The sequence below is a fragment of the Neopelma chrysocephalum genome, unplaced genomic scaffold, assembly GCF_003984885.1.
Source record: "Neopelma chrysocephalum unplaced genomic scaffold, ASM398488v2 Primary Assembly neopelma1_22b, whole genome shotgun sequence".
Classification (NCBI taxonomy): domain Eukaryota; kingdom Metazoa; phylum Chordata; class Aves; order Passeriformes; family Pipridae; genus Neopelma; species Neopelma chrysocephalum.
In genome coordinates, this window is record NW_020897690.1 from 24,744,867 (window position 1) to 24,760,038 (window position 15,172).

General features: G+C 34.8%; 1 protein-coding gene across 5 annotated transcripts in view; it reads right to left on the reverse strand.

The window, feature by feature from the left end:
- Positions 1–3,605: 3,605 nt before the first annotated feature.
- The window catches only part of CDH10 (cadherin 10), a 99,117-nt gene continuing 87,550 nt past the window's right edge, over positions 3,606–15,172 (reverse strand). For all 5 annotated transcript variants that reach the window (XM_027681966.1, XM_027681960.1, XM_027681979.1 and 2 more), the window contains 4 exons: positions 14,455–14,576; positions 7,690–7,798; positions 5,550–5,801; positions 3,606–4,677 (listed from right to left, as the gene is read on the reverse strand). In XM_027681966.1, coding sequence (XP_027537767.1) covers positions 4,184–4,677; positions 5,550–5,801; positions 7,690–7,798; positions 14,455–14,576 — 977 coding nt within the window. In that variant the 3' untranslated portion in view covers positions 3,606–4,183. The remainder of the gene's footprint in view (positions 4,678–5,549; positions 5,802–7,689; positions 7,799–14,454; positions 14,577–15,172) is intronic.

Below are 15,172 nucleotides of genomic sequence, written 5' to 3' on the forward strand. Positions count from 1 at the left end.
TTACTGCTGGATGACTTCTGTGCTGTTCAAGTAATAGCGTTTGAAGGCTTCAGGTAACTTTTATTATCAGATTTCTAGTTCACTTATTTGACAAAAAGTAAGGAAACCTAAACTCTACTGTTGATATTCCTATATCAGATGTATTTTACTAACTAGCTTCCTAAAAGGTTAATTGATTTTTCTTTTCAGTATTTAATGATGTACCAAAAGAGAGTATTTACTTTTTCCCAAATGTTTGATAAACCTAGAGGAACATTATCAAAAATTTTATTTCTGATCAATAAGGGCTAAACAGTCAAAGCAACTCGGAGCAATGACTGGATTTAATTTTCTCCATCATTCATGATGGTCTTTGTGGGACTCTTCCAACTCAGAATATTCTGTGATTCTGCGATTAGCGTAACAAGCAGCTCTGTAGCCAATAACAAGTGTTTTTGTAGTTAACCCAGTAGAATCAAGTTATAAGAACAGGTTTGAAGGAGAATAATGTAGCACATTTGGTTCTCTTTCTTTCAACTTTGTGTGACATGTAGAATAAGAAGAATTTTAAAAAATCATTATAGGAACCTCTGATTCAAAGGCAACAGAGTCACACTGGACAATGAGTGAGAGGAATGAGGCGTAAACTCTTGACAGACAGTAATGTAATTGATAAATAATTTGGCCTGGGAATAGTATTACATATGATTGAAGGACAAATTGTGAAAATAAGACACCTTGTAAGAGTGAAAGAGTGAAAAACATCTGCATATACAGAGCTGGCAGCTGGTGAATATTGACCTGACCATGTGCAGTGTGAGGATTTTGTTGGTTTAGGGGCTTGTTTTATTCTCTGGGGTTTTTTACTCTGCTCAGACAGTTCCTACTATCAACTTTTTCCCTGAAGGCCCTATGAAATACTACTGTTTTCATTGTTGTTTTTAACATAGGATCTTGTACACATCTGCCTCCATAAAATCCGTTTAAAAAAAAAATTTTCTTGCAACAAATTCTAAGAATTCACTGTCTCCTGGGGGTCCAGTGGCTGGAGTAGTTTTGATATGATTCTGAATTTTTAAACATTCAGAAGGTCTGCTTTGTAAGTAATTTGTAAGTTCCACCTGAAATGCAATATTAATGTATTTTCTTTGTTTCTGTGGTCCTGTGACATTTTTGTCTTAAGAACATATGGAAAATTCATTCAGAGTAAACAATATCGGGATCTTGTTTACTACTAGTTGTTATGCTTTGTAAAGTTTCATGCAATTTCATGTGACTAGGCTGAGGAGGTGCAACTTGGGAAGCAAGTATCCTGTTTTATATTTTCTCCATTTTAAATTGTCTAGGAGTTTCATTTTCCAATTCCTCACTATTGTGACACTGTAAGAAGCCATTGTGATAGTGCCCTTAATTGCTTTCTTCTCCCTTTTCATGACATATGATACTCATGGCATTTATCTTTTCCTATATGGCCTTACACTTGACTAAGACGTTGTGACTCATCCATGGTGTATTAGACCTTGGAGAACATTGTGGACTATTCTGTTACTGCATGGAATATTAAGGACCGGAATCAGTTGCTCAAGTGATACAGGTCCCAAAATAAATCAGATATGACAATGAATTATGACTTCCAGAATGCTTTTTCTAATGATTTGTTTGCACAGATGACTGCATGTTCCTGTACACACTTTCACTATGTTAAAGTATTGTACAGTAAAACGGTATATCTATTTGTACGGTGAAATTCTACATGCAGAGTAACATCTATAGTGCTGAAATGAAATTTGGGGTTTACCTTTTCCTAAAATGTGCTGGGGAATAAATCTCCAAGGATATGGCAACAAGTAAAAGAAATTTTCATTTATACTATTTATATAATAACGTTACGACTATGTTTATATACCATTTATACTTTTACAATGTGATCCAGATTCTGCTGAACAGTTACAAAATAACTTCCTTAAACATAGTGATCGACAAAAATTTCTATATAGTTATTATTTGGAAATTAGTACTATAATGCAAATCAAAATAATAGAGTCTTATTTGACATTTGCTGATAAATATGAAGAACGAGGGAGCTACGTACATTTGTTTTAACATACTCGGTTAAATACCTACAGCGTCACTGATCTCAGTGTTTCTGTAGATAGAAAATAGTTTTGAAAGAGTGTCTTTTGTCTATTTATGTTTTTAATGGATGAATATTCTTTGTTTGTTTCTTCCTGTTACATGCTATTGAAGGAGTAATGGAGATTTGGAAGGAAAAAAAATTAGGTCCCATTCACTGCATAATTATTAAGAAGATCAACTGTTTGTATCACTTGTAAGACTTCTGCAAAGCTTTGTCATGCCGATCATATAAGGTGTTTGTTAATATTTTCAGAATAATTTTCTAGTAAGAAATATAAAAAATCCTTAGTTAATGAAAATATTATTGAGTGAATGAGGAAAAATCCATTATATTCACAATTTCTTAATAGATCAAATAGCTTAACTTGATATCAAGTCAATAAAAATTTGATCTCCATTGCACCAAAATAGCTTGCATAATGGTACTGCATTCGGCTTTCAACTTCATTGGGTTTAATCAGTCCATTAAGGAGACTGAAATATCCAACCAAATGAGAATGCAGCATTCCACTTTTCAAAGGACTAATATATTTACAATATATCTTGTTTTTAAGCCAGTAAGTAAAGAGAAACAGAGGAGGGATTATCCTTCAGATGTATTTCTCCCACAGTAACTAAGTAAATACAGACCTTATGACATCCTGCTTTTGCTCTGAAATTATTTAATCTCAGCAATCTTTCCAAATTGCAGTGTTTGTTTAGTATAGAATTTATGTAACCAAAAAATTGAAAGAGAAAAGAGACATTTTAAAATGTTTTTGGATACCTCCTTTGTTTTGTGATAACTAAAGTATAATTTTGGTTACAGTTGGCTCGTTGGTCAGGTTTCTTTTTACTAGACTTTTCCAAGATATCCTAAATCTCAGTAAATTGAGTAGGGGCTGTGCTAGTTTTACTGACAGTTTCCCAGTCTTCAGACTGACAGCTTTAAAGGAGATTACGTTATATCCTCAGGTGGTTGCAATACAACACACAGTGGTTTGTCATTAAATGATTTGTCTTTGGAAAAATGGAGCTTAAAAATGATTATTTAAACATATTTTTACACTTTACCCATTGAAGTTACAGACCATCTCCAATGATGCAATTATGATTCAAAATGGAGAACTATAGAATAAATAAATTGAGATTTTGAAGTTAATTTTATGTGTTTGGATAGATTAGTTGTGCAAGCATGTTTTTAAAATAAGGCAATTCAAGTTGCGACAAAACAGTAATTCATCTTTCTAGGCTAGAATATGATTAGTTGAGTGCAAAAATAAAAAAAATTCTCTTAAACATTAAACTGTAAGAAGTAGCACTTTCAAGCAAACAAACAAGTCTATAACTTGATCCTCTCTCAGTGAATACAAGCACTTCAGACTGTGTGGTATGTATGGTGAATACTGCAGCACACAAGTACGAGCAGTTGGCTTTGCTGTTATCGGAGAGATTCCATGTTCTCTTCAAGCCTGAAATTCATGGCCAGAACAGGCAGGCAAGCAGCAACATAGTTGTAAAAACTGGTTTATTTTTTAAAAATAAATACAAAAATATAAATATAAAACATTGGCAGATAGAATTTGATGAAATGAAGTTGCACAAACTTTTTTTTTAAACCAGCTGCATATTACACTTATTAACACCACGTGTACATTTTGTTTTATTTTAATGTACAGAACAGGACATATTGGATTTTTTCTTCTTTGCCATCTTAAAAGCTGCACTTGCAGGGATAGGACATGTACCTAACAGAAGCGGCTTGTACATGAGGTTGCTTAAGGGATTATCACCCTGTTCAAATTTCTGAAGGTAAGATATTGTTTATTTTACTTACTAAAATGGACAACACTGAATTTCCATAGCTTTGGCTCTTGGAAGTTGATTAAATAAAATGCTGTATATATTCCAAGTGGCATCCTACTAGAAAGAATGAATGACAATAATGTACAAGTTTAAAACAAATTTTAAAAGGAAACCATTGTGCTGAGTGGCAGGAAAAATTTCCTGAATGTTAAATACTGTTGAGTGCAGAAGGTGTCTGTAAAATTACTTCCACTCAAAGGAAAAGAAATGAAGCTACTGTAGGTTAAGAAGTGTCTTTGTCACTTTCTCCTCCACCGTACATCTCAGCTAGCTTATTAAACCGAGGGCCCCATTCTCGGAGGTAATCATAGTTTTGGTCTCCTTCGGTAGTACCTGACTCCAAGGAGCTCAAAGATTCAGCTATTGAATCATTTCCTTCATAGGCATAGGTTGCAAGCGAGTCATACGGTGGTGCGGAAGGATCAGTATCATGCTCTTTTAGCCTTTGGTTAATGAAATCTCGGACATCTGTGTTGTCTGGTGCCGAAGGAGTCCTGCGTGGTACAAATAATGTTTCAGGGATAATGTCTCGTCGAAGCTTCTTGTCTTCAATAGCTGCAGGATTCCTCAGTGTGCCAATATCAAAGGCTTGGGTGTCTTCCTCTCCACCGCCTTCATCATTATAACTCACAATGTTGTCTCTGATGTCCTCTTTAGAGAGGATCAAAGGCTCCTTCTTTCGTTGCCTCTTCAGAGCAGCAAATAGCACCACTATAACTTAAAGAGAGAAACAAAGAATGGGTAAAGATTTCTATTTAACAACTTCTTAGCAGTAAATTCACCAGGTACAAGAACTATGTTTCAACTACATTTCAGCAACTCATTTCTGTCTGATAACTGGATAAACACTTCTATCTGTATTATGGTAACACAGTAAGGTCTATATGAAAAAGTGCTATTTTGCACACCAATTTTGTGCTCTGCTTTACAGGACTGCAAGCTTGTCTGCATGCTCCTTCTGTAACTGTAATGTGCTTTAAAATAGCCAGACCTACTCTGAAGATATTTTCCCTTTTTCAAGCTCAAAGTACACTGTTAAAAACTGGGTTTGAGGTGAATTATAGGTCATTAAGTGATATTCTGAAAACCACAAAATGGAGGTTTTACAAAATGTTCTTTTTTTTTTAATTACAGCACAGAAACATATAGATAGACAGTGCTTTAATATAAAAGAATACAGTTTACTGTCTTATTATGTGTGAAATATATACTGTATGTTGACTTTAGATAGTTTATTAAATAGAGACATTTCCTCAAGAAAAATTTAAAATGAAAGACATGAAAGCAGTTTTTGATTATACTGTTCCTCCCCTCTGATATTTCTTTTTTTTCAACTTAACAAAAGAACAAAAATGAGCTTCTGTTTGCACACTGATAGTTTTAACAGTCTGAGACTTAAATTCTTATTTACAGTGTCCAATTAACACAAAAACAGTTTGCCTTTGGTTCTTTTTCTTTTCATTTCAAGCTGTAGTTAAATTCTTGCAAAATTCATGATCATTGATTTTAACAACCTGCAGAGCTTTGTAAAATGAATCAGGCCTGAAATATTTGTTCCTGGGTGGGGGAAAATGCATTTCTTTCCTTACCTAGCAGGATAATGATGCAGAGGAGAATGGCAACCAGTGCCCCTGTGCTGAGGCCGGCAGGGAGGAGCAAGGCCTCAGCACTGCAGGACTGCATGTTCCCCCGGCTGTCGCAGGCACACACTCGAATGGTCAGCGTGCCTGTGCTGCTCTGGATCGGGTAGTCGTTGTCCGATATCACCACTGGTAGAAGGTAAGTACTTATTTCATGTCGACTAAAGCCATTCCGTCTTGTCAAAATTCTGGCAGTGTTATCTAGATTGATTAAAATACATTGTTGTAGACTATATGAACATAAAACATATCATTCATAGCAGATGCAATCCACCATATTTTACATCAGCAGTAGCACTTTGAAATAGTTCCTGATATCATGGTAATATCTCTCTTTTTCTAACAACATTCCCATTTGATCAGAAAGCTATTTATAATTTTTTAGGTACATCTGGCCTGCTTCTCTGTGCCTCTGCACCACTTTTGCATGTGATTTGAAAAGAGGATTTCTCAAAGCTTAAAATGTTTTATAGATTAATGCATGTGGTGCGTGACATAGTTGTAGTTCAGGGCTGAAGCCCTGAAATGCAGCGGCCAACTGAGAAAAAATAACCTTCCAATTCACGCAGTTCAACACTCTGCTCTGAAAGAGTCTTTCTATGGATCATCTGTGACAACATCCATGGGAATGCTATCTGTCAACTCGGAATGAGATTTGCTACACCAAAACACTTTCAACACACTGTAGAACAATGAATTATTTACTTTAGCACATGGAGTAGATTTTTTTTTAATAGAAATTGTCATAGGAATTCAGAAAATGGGAAAGACAGTAGGTTTACCTGCACATTTTTGAGAAGTGAACTTACTAAACTGTATCTGTAGCAGACAAATCTTGGGTGTATGCAGTATACTTCAGCATCAAAAGATTTTCACTGAACATCCAGAGGGAAGGAAAGGAAGATAAGGAATGAATAACAGGGAGACTATTTCTTCTATTGTTAGAGCCACAACACAAGAGTGTCAGCCAACACCAGAGTTGTTAACTTTTTAGTCCAAAAGAGAGAAAATAAATGTTTAGTCTCCACTAAAAAGAAAATTAATTTTCATTGTATTTTTGGATTGTTTCAGCTCAGTGGTTAGCTATCTTGACAGCCAACTTCAGGCTGAATGAAAATAACAAAAAGAAAGAAAATCATTGCAGATTGTAAATAAAGAACATCGCTCTGCACTCAGGACCTAGTCACCAGGATATAATATTTGTTTAAAATATTAAATTTTTAATAGACTTTAAGTTGTGAAACACAAAGTTTTCCTTTATTGCTTCCCTCCATTGGTTTTATGTATTTTTATGCTATTTTTTTCACTCAACATCAAAAATTATGCATCTGATCGATCTTTAAATACCTCGCCTGCTGGGGATTTTATAAGATATCCAAAGTATTTGATTTCAAGTCTTCGCTGCCCTAGTGTTAGAATTCTTTTTTCTGCTGTCATTTGCAGCCTATTACTTCCTGAAATCATCAGGATTATTCCCATTGCCTTTAAGCCTGCAACACATTTGAAGACTGATACCATGTTCCCCTTGATTTATTTCTTCTGTAATCTGGAGTCCTCTCAACTAGTCATACTTATAAAGAAGGCCAAAATGCATAGTCCTCCTTTCCCAACAGAAGCTTCTGAAAATTTTCTCTGATAAAGACAGATTGACAAAGGATCAAAAGAAAAGCCAAAGTGGCTATGCTCTCAAAACCATTATTTACATTAATGGTCAGAATGAAGTAAAAGAGAAGGCCAAGGGAATCAGAACTATGGGACAGAAGGCTAAAGCGAAAAATCTCGACTTGCCAGCTGAAGGCATTTTTGAAAGCTTTTTTTTTTCTCCTTTAGTCATGCATTTCATGTATCTTTCAACCCAAGCCAACACTTATACTGATTTTTTTTATAATTTGTTTCATCACGTTTTTGCCTCCCTTAAACAGATAAAAATGTAGAAGTCCTAAACCTCAAACATTCAGGTATTTTTCTTGCTAGCAGCAACCTTCACAGCTTCTCTACCAACTAATAGATATTAAAAGCAAATACATTTCAGGAATGTAGTGAGACAGCAAAGATAAAACTCCTTCCTTGAAACAGGCATGAATATTACCTTCATTATCCTGAACAGTGAAGTTAGGGTTAACGGCAGCTAAACTGAAGAAAAATTTTTGTCCACCAAGAGGGTCATCTTTGTCTACTGCACTTATGGTTTGAATAAGCTGTAGGAAAAGAAGCAAGCAAACAAACAACAAAAAAACTCCAAATACATCTAGATTTTTGATATAGCTGTCTGATTAAAGAAGATGAAAAATGTTAAAATAACAATCAATATTCAAACATATTAATTTAACAATATATTAACTGAACAAATATTAAACAAGTGTACTATATAAGTTTTTCCCACAGGAATGTCTTTATCTTTCATGTGGTAGTACATGTACACCTGTATTTTTGTAGCTACATATGGACAAAACTTGCTAAAAATAGTTTCAGCTGTAGCCTAAGTAGTTTTTATTCTTCATCTCTGATTCATCATTTTAAATTCAAATCATAACCTAGGACAGTAATTTGCAGGAAGTTTTCTGTTTTTGTGATAAAAAAAGGTATTTTATCAAACATATTTCTGATAGAGAAGTTAAAGTTTCAAATTAAATTTCAAAATTAAAACATTGCTTTCTAAACATGATTTTTCTATTTATTATTATAACAAAACACACCAATATGATTCCTGAAATGAAAAATACCAGTTAGATTATATTTCAACTCCTATAAAACATAGCACATCCTGGAGATGCACCTCAGAGTGCGATGAGAATTAGGTGTCACAATTCTCAGAGTAAGCTGCATCAGGTCAGTTCAATACTTGCGCTGAGTGTTTTCTCCAATGCCTACAAAAAATTGTGGGTATTTTTGGGAAAGTAATGGCAAGCCCTTTATCAGCATTTGTTTATCCATCAAGTAAGTGAATGTGTGGCTTTTTTCACTGAAGTTTCTATATCTAAGAGAGGAAAAATATTATTTCCCAAACAAATTACATTTTGGGATGTTTATTGCTTAATTTCAGACTGGGACTTTTTTATACCACAGCAATAAAAAATGAACTTATGGATGCATTTTTGTGCATGCATGCTTGAATGTTCAGTTATGTTCTTAAGTTTAACTTCCAAAAATAGATTAATCTTTAGTCTAGGTCGTTTTTCTTCTTCACTTCTTATCCATCATTTTAAATTGCACTGATTTTTCAACCATGGAATTACATCTAATTTTTAACACTACACATTCCCTGTGGCATACTTGTTTAATCCTGTTTGTTTTTCCTCTTCCAGTTCTTTCAAATACAGCCATTTCTCTTCATATCACAGCTTTTGTCAGGTCTGATCATCTTTAATATCAACAACTGCAATGTACTCCTGTTTGCCTTAACAAATGCATGACTAACTCCCAACTTCTCTATTGTCCATCCAGAAAACAGCAATAGATTTCTTCATGAGGCAAGGATCGTATTTATTTTAATGTAGCAGCTTCCTTGCTTTCTCAACTGGCATTTTGCTTTTCTCTAAATCTGTTTTCATACATGATCCTCCAATACCTTACAAAATGAAAAAAACTGATAATCCAAGCATAGAATATTATTTATTTTTCAAGAATGAATATTTTAATTATTCGAGTAGTTATTTAATTATTTGAATATTTTAATTATGTGAGTAATTAGCATGTAAATCTTGAGAGATATTAACAAAATTAAATCAAGAAAACACTAATCCATTTTACTTCCTGACTAGAGACCATGAATACAGTCAGTTTTTGGTGTCAGGCTAATGAAAATAAACTTATTTGCTGAGTGTCCATACTTGTAGTTTTTTTAAAAAGAATATGTAGAATTGAAAGCATTATATTACACAGTTTGCAAATTATTTCCTGATAATATTGGTTGCTTTTTAATGTGGTAAATCCTGTTTTACATGTGGTTTCAAACACTAGTTTTTCCTCTTAGACCTGTCAGCCATGGGAAACCCCTGTTACACCCACTGTAAGTTGCTTCTTCTTGCTATCAATGCTGCAAAGCAGTAACTGAAGGGAAGCCAAGGACTGTTTGATAACTGTCAGGAAATTAAGTAGTCGCGAGGGTTGTTAGCCACTAAAAAACTGATTACAGAGTGGAAACAAGTTTCCTGTATAGTCTGCTTATTCCAACAAAATTCATCTTTCTGCTTGGTAGGTCATGTTTGAGCATCACTTCTATCAACTGTTTAAGTAAACATTTTTTTTTAGATACATTATATATTTGCTTTTAAATGTAGTAGAAAGAGTAGAACAGATAATGTGCTATTAAGGAAAAAAAAAAGCAGAACTCTTTAGAAACTGTGTATCAATTTGCAGTTCAAAAACTTTCTTTTGCCAGAGTAAAAAAGTAAAACTTTGAGAGTTTTTGAAAAAGGTAAGGCAAAAGGAAAATTCTGATACTAGTAAAACCACTGGAAGATATGGAAATATACTGAAAAAACTATGGTAAGAATGAATTAGGCGACTGGAAAAGAAAGAGGAAAAAAAATTCAAGTAAATTGACCACAAATTGTAATATGTCAAAAGAAAAGACGGAGATGCAATAAACACAGATAAAAAAAGGCTTCAAGATTGAAGGATATAAGAAAGTTCTATAAAAACATCTAAAAAATAAGAAGGGAAAATTGAATGCTAGTAAATGAAACCACAAGGAATTTAGTTTTTCAACCATTTTTAGAAAGACACCTGGTGAATATAACAAGGAAATTTCTGGAAATATAAAGATATCAAAAGCCATGTTTAAGCAAGGTTATAGTGAGAAAAACATCTCTGATGAAGATTGTTATATGGGTCAGATAAGTTGATATGAAGAGGAGCAACATAAAAGGAATTAGTTCAAGAAACCTAGTGTGTTTATATAATCTATGCTGTATTAAGTTATAGGAAAAAAGAATAAATCATTGATATTTTAAAAGGTCTCTGAAAGAGAATCCATTATGAGCTAGACGTATTTATATAACATGGGGACATGTGAAAAGAAGAGTGGGTGCATATAGATTTAGTAAAATGAAGGCTAATAATAGCAAGATTGTACCAAGTGTGCTTGCAGATCCAAACAGATGGAAATACATCTTTCTTCACTACTGTTGAGGGGTTTGAAAGCTGCAGAGAGCCATGTTGTTTACCTACTCCTACCTCTTGTTCACGGCGGTAGTCCTTCAGAAAAGAACACAAAGCACCAGAATGCCACTAGGCGCCCTTATTGGTATGGGTCTACTAACACAATGCCATATGTGGTTTGGTATATTTTAGGTATATAACCCTCTCATACACACACGGGGAGTTACAATAACCCAGAGTAGAAGATGGGGAATGGCCAAAGGGAAATGAAAGAAAAGTAAGCAGTTTCCCATTTAAACATCACAATATAGTGTCAGGTGCAGGTGCCCCCAGTGCTGGCAGTAGGGGTCTGCTGGTGAGGCCCCTGGGTGGGGGCCCCAGTGCAGGGCACGGCTGAGCCCCTCAGCCATGGGTGGGAGGGCGAGAGCCTCGGGGAAAGCCTGGGCAAGGGAGGGCAAAACGCTGCCCGGCAGCCAGGGCTGAGGGAGGGGAACCGGGTGAGAAACAGCCCTAAAAACCCCGAGGGCAGAGCGGGAGGAGGAGAGAAGGGGAGAAGAGACCCCAACAGGGATGGGCCTGAGGCCCTGGGAGAGATGCCGGTGGGATAGGTGTTTCCCTGCAGACCTGGAGGTTACGCCATGCTGCAGGAGATTTATCCCGAAAGACTGCCATCCATGAGGAATACTCACACTGGAACAGGAAAAAGAATGAGGAGAAAGGAGTGTCAGAGAAGAGAAGGTAGATGAGTCAGTAGCGAAGGGGTGAAAGTGAACCTGGGAAGAAAGTGGGATGAAGGGAAAGTGTTTCTTTTATTTTGTATTTGTTTTTGTTTTTCACCATCCTACCCTATTTTTAACTGACAGTATATTAATTTTCCCCAAGTCGAGTCTGTTTTGCCAGTGATGGAAATTGGTAAGTCTGTCTCAAGCCATTTCCTTTGTCATATTTTCTCCCCCTGTACTGTTGAGGAGGGAGGAAGTGGCTGGGTGGGCACCTGGAATCTGTCCAAGGTCAGCTCCTGCCTTCTTTTCTTTTGGCAGGTCATTTGCAAAGAAAGAAGAAGGGCATCTCTTCTGACCATTGCCATAGGGAAAAAAATATATATAGAAAAATCATACTCAGCTTCCATGCAAAATCTCTCTAAAGCAGGACTGACTTCTGCGTTCTACACTGCTTCCTATCTTTTACACTAGAGGATCTTTGCAGGCTGGCTGCTGAGCTGCCAGACGTATGACAGCTGGGAGCTGACAAAACCAGTGGGATTCCATCTGTCCAGATGCCCAGCTCCTGGCTCTTCTCACCTGGGGCTGGAGGACAGCTGAACTTCTTGGTTATGGAGTTGCAGCAGTCTGAGCATGTAGCTGCTTTCTTTCCCTGAACTCCTACTGAGTCAGCTTTGTACAGCTCACATGAATGCCTGTGTCCTCTTTATGCCATCACACTAAGACTGTCCTCATTTTCAGGGGGTCGAAAGAACAGCAACCACCAAAATAGCATTCTGCCAGAGGTGCTGCTTGAGCTTTTTGAGATAGGATATTCACATTGTTTGTAAGGTCACGGTACGATCTGACATCAGCAGTAATAGCAAGCAGGAAAACATCACAGGCCCTTTGAGTCATTCAGACTACAAAGTCACATTTCTCTCTTGCTATATATTTTCATGTATGTGTATATACATGTATATACATGCACATCTATAGGTATTATATATAGTGTGTGTGTCTATATGTGTAAGTATGTATATATATGTTATTTAGGCTTCTTTATAACTTAAGTAAAAGGAAAACTATAATATTGATTAAAATGTCTGTCTTTTGTAGGTAGGAAATATTTAAATGAATACCACAAAATTTGTGACTGATGAAGCATCATTATTTTCAGTGACCTAATGGAAGATACAAATTTGATCATGGATCAAAAGTAATTACAAAAACCTGAAAGGGAAGAAAGACAGTATAAATGTGGGAGGAATCAAGCACAGAGAATCATGTTCAGTTGGGATTGATTAGATTCAGTCTCTCAGGACAGACTGAATTCGAAAATAACAAGTCTTATTTATGATCTACCAGTAAACAAGAAGAACATAATTATATTCAAATAGATTACTCATGTTATCCAGCATTGCATTATTTCTCTTCCTGTGAATTACTTTCTTTAAGCCATCAATCGCAATTCAGATTTCTTAAGAAATGTTTATATTAATGATCATTTTAGTAAATTTGGCAGGGTTTTTTTTCTGATAAAAAGACATTATTGAGCTCTATAACAATTTAAATAAATATTTGTGGGTGCATACGCTTATTTAGCTTCTCATTTATTAGTCATAAATGATTAGTGTTATTTTATTCAACTTTTTAACTGACAGCCTATTCTGAATGTAAACAGAAAAACAATGGACTGTAGAAATACCTTTTCTATTTACTTTTAAATTATACTGACCTCAATAATCTAGATCATGGAGAACAAACAGAGTTCCTCAAAATACATTTATGTGGAAATATAACTGTTCTACTAAGGTTTTCTGTACCCTCCATTATTAATATCCTGTATATAACAAATTCTGAAACCTCAGGTGAGTAAAATTTGTGGATTAATGCATTTAGACTTTTTTTTTTTTAACCTAGGATTTTTTTGGGTGAAACTGGAAGAGGAAAATTCAATGTTCTTGTTTTCCAATTCTTAATGCCTATGTCATATTGAAAATTATTAAAATATTATTTTAGTATTTATAGAAGAAACTACAACTGTCAAAAATTCTGCATTTTTAGCCACTGATTTCCCTTTATCTAACAGCTTGAATTCTCTTACAACTGTCAAACCAGACAAATGCCCTTGCTCAGTACGTCTAGATATTTTATGCATTACAGATTTGGGCCTTAAATATTTTGTTCTAATTTCCAACTGATGTCACTTTGGAATGAAGAAAGGCAACCTGAATGTGAAATTTGTAATACAACCTGAATCCTATACCTGTGAGACTCAAACAGTTCAGACAAGCTGGCACTTCTCCCACATTCTATTCAAAGGTACTGAAGGGGTTGTACTGAGCTATTACTGCTACAATTTTAAAGGCTTTATTATTGGATGATTGTGCTCTGGGACATGTAATAGGAAAACATTTTTTTAACAGTTCTAATAAACAGCTGTCTATTAGGAATTAGATATTAAGTAGTGCAGTCATTTCACTTAAATTGAAGTACACATTGGGCAGCCTCTAAGAGGCAAAGCAAAATATTATGTTACCAGTTTAAAAATGTCTGGTTGTTTTTTCTTTTCCTTTTCAGAAGTTTTTGGTATGATAATGAAAGATAAATCTAACAATTAAAGAAAGAAAAAAAGTGAGGCAGATGTAATTGTTTATAATCACCATCAGTGTGGATTGAAATATATCTGAATTTTGCTATTTGAGAGTTATTGAAAATATGGATTAAACTTTTTAGTAGTTACATATAGTGTTTTACTTTATGAAATTTATGGTAAAGCAAATTATGACCATGTCTCTTGGACACATCTAGTAAGGATTTTAAAGCAGTACAGGGTTAGGTAAAGAAAAGTGGTAATTCACAAACTGATGCTGTTGTAATATATTGAGATTTCATTCTAAGCCTCACCTACAGAACTACTTTGCTTTCATTTTCAACACTTCAGAAACTATTTCAGACATGATTTTTCCCAAGCAACAGGCAAGAATGATCTACAGTTGCATGCTGTAGCAAAACTGGATAGTAGGTAGTGTTTATCCGAGGCATACCTGTCCAGCTCTTGCATTTTCACAGACAAAAGTATCGTAGAATACAGCAAACTGTGGAGCATTGTCATTAACATCCAAAATTCTTACATAGACAGGAACACGAGTAGTATCTTTGGGGTTGTCTGACAGCAGAAGAGAGAAAAAAAAAGAGATTACTTTCTTACTAAGAATTTTCTATTTTTTTCCAAATTTCTTGAACATTATTCTTGCAAGATTGGGTTTAAATCTGGTCGATATTTAGTATACAAACTGGTAACATGTAAGAATCAGGCCTTCTGAAAAATAAGGAAATAATTTGTTTAGAATAAATAAAGTATTAGTATCTAGTAAGCAATTAAGATTTTACATGAAGATAGGGGCTGCAAATGTTAATCTATTCAAATTTAGTATATTAAAGTATGCCACTACTATCATAACAAATTTGATTATTTGGTGGGCTCAAGGATTTGTAAGGTTTTTATCTTTAATTTTAAATTATTTGTGTTCTGGTTTATTTGACAGAGAGAAGATATTATTGACTTTATGCTTTATGCTGGGTTTCACTGGGATAAAGTTAATTTAGTTGATGACATGCATATATATTTTGAGTATTTTTCAAGCCTGACTTTCCTCTCTTATGCCTAAAGGAATTCCAACAAAGCAGATGAAATTACCCCCCCAAAAGAATCTGCTACAGAATTTATTAAAATAAGAGTTTATATGTTTAAATGTCCTTAAA